At 39.0% G+C, this 12,228-nt stretch overlaps 1 protein-coding gene across 2 annotated transcripts in view; it reads right to left on the bottom strand.

The window, feature by feature from the left end:
- Window positions 1-12,228, bottom strand: part of RELN (reelin) — a 468,214-nt gene that overhangs the window by 36,105 nt on the left and 419,881 nt on the right. For both annotated transcript variants that reach the window (XM_048836399.2, XM_048836401.2), the window contains exons 46-49: window positions 10,174-10,342; window positions 5,897-6,037; window positions 4,215-4,392; window positions 1,026-1,219 (exon numbers count right to left, since the gene is read on the bottom strand). In XM_048836399.2, coding sequence (XP_048692356.2) covers window positions 1,026-1,219; window positions 4,215-4,392; window positions 5,897-6,037; window positions 10,174-10,342 — 682 coding nt within the window. The remainder of the gene's footprint in view (window positions 1-1,025; window positions 1,220-4,214; window positions 4,393-5,896; window positions 6,038-10,173; window positions 10,343-12,228) is intronic.

Raw genomic sequence — 12,228 nt, 5'->3', positions numbered from 1 at the left:
ACATTCTTTGACCAAGTCCATCTTATTTGCCCTACGGTGCAAATGGTCGGAATCTAACCCTAGCTCTCCCTGCTGGAGATTTCCTCACTGTAGGGGACTCCTCAATGGACACAGAGCCTTTAAGACTGGTTCCTATTTCATTGTCCCAGCAGCATCTGGCACAGGCAGTGTATTATGAGTGGAGAGGGACAGGGAGGAAGAGTAGCCAGAGTATGGTGTGTACTGGATATGCTTAAGTGGGCAGTCCCTTTGGGGAACACTGCCAGTGATGCAGGTTTAGAGGAGCCCCAGGGCTGCTCTAACTTGCTCCAGAGCCAAGCAGAGAATCAGGGAGCCAAAACCATTTAAAGAAATTATATGCTGAAGTAGAATCAATATATTAATTTGATGTTAATATTAACTAAGATATTTATTTTCAAAGCTGGAGACACTGATCATATAACAATGTTTTATTGCAATTACCTAATTTCCTTTATAGCAAACGACTAATGCAGACATGGGTTAAAATGGCACTGATTCCTTCTAATATTAGGAAGTAATTCATCAGTGCACTGAGGGCCAGTCCAAGGCCTGTGCATCATTTAAGTCCCACTTCAGCATTAAAATAAGACTTAAATGTGGCAGAGACCTTCTGTTTAGACAACAGATCTACTTTGTGCTTTAGCAAATCAGAAATCAGATTATAAATAAATGTAAGTTAAAAATAGTGTGGACATTGATAAATCAAATTAACTCTTCTGACTAGCTATAGTTTTACTTTAACATTTACTGGTGAATAATGGTCAACCATTCACCAATGTAACTGGCTGTCACAGACTCCATCTGATTAAACTGATGGTATACTGCTCTAATGTTTGAGGCCCAATCCAGCCAGCACTTACACACATGCTTATCTTTAAGCACACAAGTTAATCAGGTATATAAATGTTTGCAAGATTATTTACACACAGCAATATTAGCAATCAGGGCAGATTCTTTGTGAAAAATCCAAAAGAATGAATTAGTAGAAGTATATATTTACAAACCCGGGTTTGCTGAACTGGTCATAGAAAATTTCCATTAAGAGGTTCCAAGTAATGCCACCATTCACAGAGTACTCCAGGAGAACACCTTGGTTCCGATTGTTAGGAGTTATCAGACATCCATACATGAAATAAAACTGGATGAATTCTGCATTAGTGAGGTTTAAATCCACTGTCACTAATAAACGGCTGCATCCCTAAAAAAAAAGAAAAGAAAACATATTTTTGTCGGTGTGGCTGGTCAGTTAAGATAATCACCAAGGCTGTGATAGTGATGCTTTCAATGAATATATTCCTGAAAAATACATTTAATTATTTCATTATTCAGTTGTTTTATGGGAATGAAGTGGTATTTTAAAAGGCCAAATGTCTTAATAGGAAGGCTTCATAAGACTGAACCAAAATAATCACAGAATCATAGGACCATAGAAATGTAATACTGGAAGGGACCTCGATAGGACATCCAGTCCCTTGCACTGAGGTAGGACTAAGGCCTTGGCTATACTACGAGGGAAATTCGATCTAAGCTACATGAATGGCGTAACTCAAATCGACGTAGCTTAGATCTACTTACCATGGGGTCCACATTATGTGAGGTCAAAGGGACTGCCCCCTCCTCTTCTCGATCCGGTGGAGTACAGGAGTCGACAGGAGAGTGATCTGTGGTTGATTTAGCGGGTAAAGACCCGCTAAATCGACTGCCGATGCATTGATCGCCGCTCGTTGATCCCCCGGTAAGTGTAGACAAGCCCCAAGTATTATCTAGACAATCTCTGACTGTTTGTCTAACCTGTTCTAACCTGTGGATGAAGATTCCACAGCCTTCCTAGGTAATTTGTTCCAGTGCTTAATTACCCTTATAGTTACTGAGTTTTTCCTAATGTTTAACCTAAATTTCCCTTGCTGCAATTTAAGTCCATTACTTCTTGTCTTGTCCTCAGGGGATAAGGAGAACAATTTATCACCCTCCTCTTTATAACAATCTTTTATGTGCTTGAAAACTGTTATCATGTCCTCTGTCAGTCTTCTCTTCTCCAGACTAAACAAATACAATTTTTTCAATCTTCCCTCATAGGTCATGTTTTCCTGACCTTTAATCATTTTTGTTGCTCTCCTCTAAACTTTCTCCAATTTGTCTCTCATTTAAAACATAAATGATTATTTACAGTTTAACAATTTTGCCAGAAGAATGGAACATACTATATCCTTTTTTTATCACAAGTGTCATATGTAAGATTTTTTTAACTTGTGAAGGAGATCTGATTGTCTGTACATACACACAGAGCAAAATTTCCAAAAATGGGATCTAATTTTGCAACTGCAGCTTTGCATGTCTAACTAACTGAATTGCAGGCTGAAAAGGTTGTTAGATACCATCACTCTATTACTTATGCTCAAAACTGGTTGTGGCTGAAAAATTTCAGGCAAGAAAATTAGAGACCAATTTGAGGCTCTTAGAAAATTAGGACCATAATGTCATTCATTACTCTTTTAAAACAAAAATGGTTTTGCTTTAGAGCAGTAATCCTTAATTACTTAATATTTGTCAAAGCTCTATGGACACGAAAATGGCTAGACTACATAGTGACAAATAGGCTAATTCTACCTTGTAAAAAAGCTTTAAAATATTACATGCTTCTACAATTCAATTTGTAGTCCCATGTAACAACATAATAATTAATGCTAAAACAGAATAATTAATGATCTGATCTGCGAACATAGTTTCAATTACTTTCCATCTTGAAAGATGTGCACTGTGGATTTACTGTCACAAATTGCTATCTATATTTATATGTTTACAATATTCAGGATCCACTGTATCTTTGTTTTCTTAAATCTAGATTACAAAAATCCTCATCCCCATCTATTCAACACTGGCTGGAATAAAACACTTTAAGTAACATGAAAGTAAACAGTCTGGTATGTGTAGACCCATACCCTCAGGAGACAGAACAATTGTAATAGATTATTTTTACACCTTCTGTAAGACAACCTGTATTTTATGAATCACTCACGCTGCCCAGTGCATTCATGTGGTGTCAACTAACTCTTAATGGGAAAAGGCAGTGAAAAGTTATTGCTTTCTGCTGTTAGAAAATAATACAGGCCTGAGACTCAGTTCTAAATATACCTTAAATAGCCCCCAAAACAAGTATGTTTAGATTTTTTAAAAGCAGTATTAATACGTACATGCAGCCTAGATAGCAGCAGCACCAGACCCTGTACAGATTATTCTTGCCAGAAGGACAAATAATTTGTACGAGTAGGCCATTGATGAATGAGTGGATAAAAACAGCTCAATACCATGGACTGTGCCTTGGTCTATAGGCTCATTTCTGGAGGCCCCTCTATGGCTTGTTTCAGAGAACCTGCACATTGACCTCTCCTTGGGTGCTGGGGATGGGATGAGCTGAAAGAGATGTATCCAGTTCTCTGTAGTGTTTCTGGCAGGCACCAATGCAGAGTCTGCCAGAACTTGACCCTCATCAAGGAAGTAAATATACGTTTTTGATTTATTTCTAATAATTCTTTTTGGTTAAAAGAAAAGGAGTACTTGTGGCACCTTAGAGACTAACCAATTTATTTGAGCATGAGCTTTCGTGAGCTACAGCTCACTTCATCAGATGCATACCGTGGAAACTGCAGCAGACTTTATATATACACAGAGAATATGAAACAATACCTCCTCCCACCCCACTGTCCTGCTGGTAATAGCTTATCTAAAGTGATCATCAGGTGCGCCATTTCCAGCACAAATCCTGGATTTGTCCTGCTGGTAATAGCTTATCCTGTCCTGCTAGTAATAGCTTATCTAAAGTGATCATCAGGTGGGCCATTTCCAGCACAAATCCTGGATTTGTGCTGGAAATGGCCCACCTGATGATCACTTTAGATAAGCTATTACCAGCAGGACAGTGGGGTGGGAGGAGGTATTGTTTCATATTCTCTGTGTATATATAAAGTCTGCTGCAGTTTCCACGGTATGCATCTGATGAAGTGAGCTGTAGCTCACGAAAGCTCATGCTCAAATAAATTGGTTAGTCTATAAGGTGCCACAAGTACTCCTTTTCTTTTTGCGAATACAGACTAACACGGCTGTTACTCTGAAACCTGTCTTTTTGGTTACTTATTTATTCAGTTTCCTAAATCAACCACATTGGTACAGTCAACAGGCAAGAGTTAAACACCAACCCCGCTGAAATGAAGAGCCATTCCAGATGCCACAGCTCCACAGACTGTGCTCAGTTTCCCTCCATTTACTGTTAGCCAGTTCTGATTAGACGGAGCTCGATTGAAGTTGTCTTTAAGTTGTGTTGGAAGGGCTGCCTCTGGCTCATCACAGTAGAGCCCACCCCAATGTTCATCACAGCTGCAAAGGAAAACAAACACAGAGTAAACTCATTTGAAAACATTTTCTACACCAAGACTTAAAATAATTTTATTCCAGCCCAGGGGAGCAAGAAGCCATTTGTCTCACCTACAAGCAAATGCTTGGAGGAGTCGCCCTGCTGCCTCTTTCTGAAGCTGTTACTGTTAAACAGGATATGTTAATTGTGTAAAGACCTGGATGTGCACGGTTTTAATTCAAGCTGATAATACACCAGATACATAAGACATGTCTAACACTGAACTTTATCATTAAAAGAAATGGTATTTTGGTAGACAAATCTAATCAAGATAACATGCCAAGCCTAAACAAATAAGTTTGACCATCTTTTGGTGTTAGAACTATATATCATTTTCTATAGTCAAATTTATAGAGGACAGATACTTTTACTGTAGCTTGTTTCACAATCCTAGATTCTTGCTACTCTGAAACACCTTTCCACCTTTCAGGCAGTGTTTCAAAAATGTAGACAAACATAAAGACATAGTCTGATATTATATAAATGTATCTCAACAGAGAGATGTACTTTGGTTCTTTAGTGCCTTAAGCAGAGAGGCAGATACAGAAAATGTCTATGTTGCACTTGGCTCAATGGATTTTCCTTCTAATGAACATGGGGATGGTAAAATTATGCAGCTAGGAGCAATTTCTGCTGCCATTTGTGGCTGAAAAGAGTCCCAAATTCAGCAGAATGGGTATTGTTATGCTGCCGGGCGGAAGAATTTTGGAAGCCTGGGTAGCTGCGTGTCTAGCTCTGTGGGGCTTGATATGACTCTCACACAAGGAGTTTTGGGGGGAAGAAGGGATAGCAGGGCTCTATTGGAAGCTGCCAGCATATAGCTTGGCATTAGATCATTGAGCCTACACCAGTCCTGAGGCTGGAGTAGCTGCAAACTGGCCTGGTGAAGAGATATCCAGCATCCAGTCAGTTGCTTGGGCTGGGTACAAGGAACAGGATTTGGGGCATAGGGAACTGGAGTGAAAGCCCCATGTAATTCCAGGGATAATCTTTGTTCCTGAGGATGCAAATCATTCCAAAGAGGACTGTGCCCTACACAGGCAATGCCTCATGTACATATTTCAGTGCTGAAAGGGAAGTAAATGACATCAACCTAGAGGATAGAACAGCTTGTACACTGCCTTTGGGCACCACAGAGTTGGGGGAAGGATTAGCACCATCTCTGTCTAAATTCACCTTGGTGCAGTCCCAAACCACATTGTCATCAGCACGGGCATGTATCTCAAAGGAAAATCTGGCCCGCAGGAAGTCAGAGGAGATTCACTCATACACTCCAATATGCCCACCTATCTCTCCTCTTAGAATTTTATTTCCCAAGTGATGCTGGCGCGTCGCTCTGTTTCAAAGAAGAAATTCTGCTTTTCTTTAAAAATAATACTTCTTCCAAGCAATTTCCTTGAAATCACACATTAAAATGGGAATGAAAATCTACAGCACTACCCACCAGAGGGAAACAGCTATACTTACACACAGTTCCCTTGTGTGCACCTCCCATGGCCACTGCACATATCTATACAGCCATCCCCAATGTAGACATTGTCTATAGCCCATGTTTGCTGCTTGTCAAATGGAGCCGGCTGGTGCCAGCGGAAACGAGTTGCTTGAGACCTTTGAGAAAGGAAAAAAAAATACAAAGGTAACACTTCCAGCTGTGCTAAGCCCTATTTTGATTAAAAGGAAATACAACCATGTATGTTCACCCAAACCCGGGCCATATTTATAAAGATGATTTATTTACCAACTGAACAAACAAGGGCTGGCTCAAGTGAATTACCAGGCCACTTACTATGGCCCTCTGCTTGCAAGGCCAAATGTTCACTATGCAGCTTCTCTTCTCACCCTTGCAAAGCTGCTCTGCTATGTCTGGAGGACAAAGGGAGTTAGTCCCATGGAAACAATGAGATGATACAGGTCATCATAATGAGCAATGGTCTCATCACAGCCGCTGCCTAATCACTGTCAAGTTTTTGTGTGCATTACGGCAGAGGGGAGTTTTAAGGATGGATCTGAAGGAGAATAATGAGGAGGATGTTTACAGGGAGCTCGTCCCATGCATAAGGGGCAGCATGACATAAAGTGTGAAGATGCTTGCTGAAAAATTTTAAAATGGGCAATCAAGACTGGCATCATTAGTGGAATAAAGGTGTGTGGGGGGGTCAACATATCAAGAGCATCTTAGAGACAAAAGGTACAGCAGGGATAGGCCACAAAGGTCCTTAAGAATGAAGACAATTAGCTGAGTTTAATTCGGTGCAGAATTCGGGAGAAAATGGAGGTATGCAAATGGCGGTATGACATGGCCGAAGGGATAGGCAAAGAATTTCACATTGAAACGGTAACCAGTTCCTGGTGGAGTGGGGTCCTGTATGTTGTAGGTTTAGCAGAATTGTCTGAACTGTCCAAACCAAAATGCCAAATACAAACAATCTTGACTTTGAGAGAAGTCTGGATCTAGATCCACATCAAGAGGAAAACTGTGGTCCCAGTGAAAGCAACCAGAGTTTTGCCACTGACCTTGATGGGGCTAGGATTTCATCCTTAGTGTAGGCACAGCCTGCTTGGAAGTAATCTGAACACAATGTGCATGCTAAAAAATAAAGACATTTTTTGTGACTTCTCATCAGTGTAGTTTCCAATCTGATTTAGTATATGTTTTGCTGCACTTAGGCAGTAGATGGCAGCATCAAACTACATGCTGCTTTACTCTGAGCAGAAAAATAAATCACCTATTAACAAGTAACAGAAGAAGCTTTGTACAGAAGAAAAACAACTCTTTTTTGGCTGGGTCAGTGACTGATATCAGTTTTATCCTAACTTTTTAAAGAAAATAATGAAACATTTTACTGGGAACTGGTACTGATAATTTCCCAGTTCAAAAATTAAACAAATTTAGTTTCAGAGTTTCTGAATTCACCAGTATCAGTTTGGAGATTGTAGAGGATGAGCTCAATGTGGAGTTATCAAGGTTTCATGGATCATAATCAATACACTCTTGAAATCACCCACAATTTCAGAAAATTAAGTCTGTTTCGTTTCTAATCTATAGCTCTGTCTGATATTCATTAAATCTAAGATAAAGGCTGTTTTATTTTCCGACTCTTCCATTTTTCAGTATAATCCCTTATCTATGAAGAAATGCATTGTTTACACATGCAAGAAAATGTTTTATTTTTCTGAATCTCTACTATTTTAACTTTTTTATATTAGTTATTTAATAACTTGCTGTAACATATGGGCCTGGAAAGGAATTAGATAATCCAAAACAACAGTTACTCTCTCATGAGTAAAATCACAACAGTTCAGAGGTTTTAACTACTGCGATGATCTCTAATTTAAACCCCAAATGGGCTTTCTCAGAGAAACCTCACAGATTAGCTCCCCCATGTAGAATGTTTGAGTTTCTTCTTCTTTTTCTTAATCATGAGGAAGATCTTGTGAAAAAAACAGGAACCCTGAGTCTCAGGTTTGGCAATTTCCATGACTTTTTATGGAATCTAGGAAATCAATGGTTTTCCTGGGAGAAGCTTTTATATTCTGAGTTACATTTTAAAATAAAATCTGAGACATAAGTAATAACTATTCACAGTCTCATATTGGCCACAAGTTACGTAGCACTCTGGAGTACACAAGCCCCAGAAGGCTACATATGGATACTATGCTCTAGGCCAAATTATTGGATAGACTGACTAGCAAGTTGCATAAAATGCCCACAAAAATGATCTATTAAACTGCTGGGAGGAGCAAAGCAGCTCACAGAACAGAGTGTCTTTGTAAATGAGATGCCTCACTCTCCTAGCAGTACAAGTTCCTATTCTAAATCCCGGACCCTCTCCCTGCTGGGATCCTAGGGCTGTAGTAACCCTTCTCTCACCCAATCCTTGTCTTAAATAATAAAGATAATGTTGTGGTGTGTGATTGTGGTGGCAGGTATCCTACCACTGACTGTAGCATATGGCAAGAGGCAAAGCTATTGGTCTAACCAGCGCAATCGTAGCTGTGGGGTCAGTCAAAGAGAGTCTGACTTAATCCTAGGATTCCCGGAGGTTCCTTTCAGATCCAGATTAAATTAGGCTGGAATGTCCATGGAACCCATTATCTTGCTTCAACCCCAGAGAACCTCTTTCTAAAAAAAAATAAATAAGGTGTGAACTTTAAACATTTAACAATGTGGCCAACTGATTATGCAAAATATATATGTAAAGCAACAGAAAAGGGTAGGCAGACTAGAAGAGGCCAACAGACAGTGAGATATAGAAATAATACTGCCTTATGAATATACTTAAAGGGACTGGATGCCTCAGCTGGTTAATAATGGGACATGGAGTTTTTCACTAGTAGTTTGCTAGTTCTAATCCAGGTTAGGGTAATGGAAAATGATGTAATTCCTAGTAAACAGAGGTCCATGTGACAGAAACCACTACTGGCACTGTGGCAAGCTTCATGGCAATCTTATCAGACAGAGTAAAAATGAAATAAAATCGGAGTCTAAACTACCCTCTGGCCCCTAGCTGGGCCTTTCAAGTCAAAGTTGAGGCATGTTGGCAGGGCATTATGGGGAAGCCTGTTCTGACATTGCCCTGCTGTACCTTTTCTGTGAACAGATAGAGAACTTCAGTCTCTAGCATTGTCAGTACAAAACATCTTCTTTCACACACAAAATTCAACCCAAAAGTGAAAACAAGGTGTTTTTTTTTTAAAAGAATGTACTAAAAGGAAGTGAAGGTGATAATGGGACTTTTTTAAAACAATGAACAATATGTGAAAGCAGAGTCAGATGTGACAAGTACAACAGAAAAACAAGAAGCATCAAAATATTACTTAAAAATATAAATTTGCAGCCAATAACAGCAAGTACAGGAAGCAGGTGGGGATTTAGACAATAGAATTAACCAACAACCTCCAAAACCACTGATGGTATCATAGGGCTACAGAATGTAATGACGGTAACCATAACATTGCAATTCTTATCGAAGTCCAAACTGAGACAGGCTGTTCTTAAATCATAGGTATATTTAATCTACAAAAGACTACATTATGCCTAGCTGCCCGCTGGGTGCACTAAGGGGCACAAGTAGCCTCCTCCTCTCTTGCATCCCACAAACTGGGGATAAGTGCATTCTCTATGCTTTCTAGAGCATAGGACTTACTTCAATCTAGCACCCGTTGTGGCATAAGACATCCCAGGAAGGATGGGGAGAAGTCAGGGCCTGAGCTCCACCTCACCCTCAACAGTGGCCAGTGGAGGTGTCTGGGCTTGCGGGGGATTGGGGTGGAGGGGCGGGAAGGGTAGTGCAACACATGCCAAAAGGATGTAACCAAGGGCATGTCCCCTCGGGGCCAAAGAACAGAGTGATTCTGCCTATTTCTGCATATCTGCATATTACTCTCTCCTTCTCAAGTTGGACCTCTGCCATGCTCGTACTAAAGGGACAAATGGATGGATACTGTAGAGAGGATAGATGTGTGAGAGTCAATTGTCTTTTGTCTGCTCCCATCAATCCTGGCTATTTAAAATATGCTAAGCAGAAAACCTAACCTCCCCATTTCTAAATAAGTGGTAAATGCACACAGTAATTCTGTACTTCTTACTCAGAGCGTAATGGCATTTTCATTTACTCATCTGTATAACTACTGTACACACAATCAGCACAAAAAAGGCAATACATTTTAGTTCAAGATTATATCACATTAGGTCTTGTCAGATATTTGTGCGCTAAGATTTTCTCTATTCAAAATGTATCTACCTAGTATAATGAGGCAGGGGCAAAGTAATCCTGGTCCATTTGTTGAATGTGTCTGATACCAGAATCCTTTGGAGATGGTACTTGTTGCATTCTACATTAGTGGGCAGGCAGTCTTTCAGTATTGGGTGCCATGTCAATCCGAGATTCACTGAATACTCCAGCTCAATAGCTAAAAATTGAAAGATAATAAATTAGTTAATACAGAAACTTGTATGCCTAAGTGAATATGTTGTACCAAACTGGTGACCACAGAAGACTTCATTGTTGTCCCTATATATGTCTTGACAACTCAGAAGTTTACGGTTGCAGCAGGGGAAGTTTCCAGATTCTCTGATACCAAAAACACAGGCTTGCTCTTGAGCTAAAGAGGAAGCTCTATTAGCTGGTAGCATTACAGGACCTATGACACACAGTTGAGCAGTTCTGATTCTACCCAGTAGAAGGCAGAAGAGCATCTCCACACTAGCCACTTCATTAGAATATCTTACATAAAACTCTTTTCAACTGAGTTTTTCATCTAGCGCTCTTGTTTTCAGTTATATATTTCATTATCTAGCCATATCAAATCGACAAATGCATTCAAATGCAGCAAAAATCAGCAATTAAACTTATTTGAAGTTTATTGCTTATAAAACTTTCATAATAAGAATAATGGGTAATCAAACTGGATAAAAACTTCAATTTATTTCCTCATAATGGCTGCAAAAAAGTTTAAGTAACAATAAGCACAGACCATAAACTCTAAATAAATGTTCCAGCTGCCAGGCATTCTGGCTGTATGGAACACTGAGTGATTGGTGGTTACAGTTACATTAGTGGTAATTCTGCTTATCTTTTTTGATTCTGCTACCCTTAATAATTCTTAATAATTCTGAATAATCCTCAACCACACAATCAGTCCCACTCAATCATCTGAGCTCAGAACTGAGCATTATATAAATAAAATGATATGTTGGTACAAGTAGTTTTTAACATTAATTTTTCATCAAAATGAAGTCCTTCCTCTATCAGGACTAGAAGCACATGATTAGTTAGTGTCCTGCCTAACTGGATATTCAGTTAAAATAATGTTAAGGGCAAAACAACAAAACAAAGGAAATTCTTACCTGGCAAGATATAACTAAGCTGTCAAAACACTCTTACTCTTAATGGGGATGACCTAAGGGATCCTGAAGTGGCTTTAACACCAAATGGAAAGAAATTATTATGCATGGGGCAGTAGCTAATTTCCAGGTTTAGATATCTTGGTTACTTCCATAAATTTCAGAATAACAAAATCAGCTAATCTACTTTAAGGATTTACTGAAAACCCAATTTCCATTTTTATGCAGAATCCCGAAGGAATTGCCAGAAGCTCAATGAAATTATATATATTACATTAAAAAAACTACATTAAAAGAATGTTATATAGGTTGCAAAGTAAAACACACAAAAGTTATGAAATACCAGCATTTAATTCTTTGGTGTGCATATGCATTATGACACAGTTTTAAATTATATCACACTATTTTTTCCATAGGACCCCTACCTCATTCACTGCATGGAATTATATAGGTATGAAAGCTCTAAAACATGTTCAGGATTTCATGTAAATGATGATAATAAAAAGCCCTTTGTGTTTGATTATGATCTAATTTGTATCAGGTTTACATCAGTGTGAACTATTCCTGATTTACATTGGTGCAAGTGAGATCAGAATTACAACTTTGTTCTCTGCATTTGCACTAAGCACATCAGTTTTAAGCATTGTCTATGGTGCAATTGTGGAGGATGTGAAGCTACGAAACGAGAGATTTATGCTGGAAACATCATGCTACTTGGCATCAGACATGTATTATCTAGAGCTGAGAGCAAAGTAACTGCAAGGAATGGATGTGCCAAACTATTAGACTGCATCTACATTTGGGATCTATTAACCTGTCTAAATGAATTAAACTGAAACTTGAATTCTTATAAACTACATCTTAAATGCTTGTAAAGCACACAAGGAAAAAACTCAGTGCATACATTCATGCACATTCTAAACCTTTTGGTTTGTCTCAGCCTTCAGACACC

This window comes from Caretta caretta, chromosome 1 (assembly GCF_965140235.1).
Source record: "Caretta caretta isolate rCarCar2 chromosome 1, rCarCar1.hap1, whole genome shotgun sequence".
NCBI classification, from domain to species: Eukaryota; Metazoa; Chordata; order Testudines; family Cheloniidae; genus Caretta; species Caretta caretta.
The sequence above is the reverse complement of the archived record's forward strand: the minus strand, read 5'-3'. Positions and strand labels throughout refer to the sequence as shown.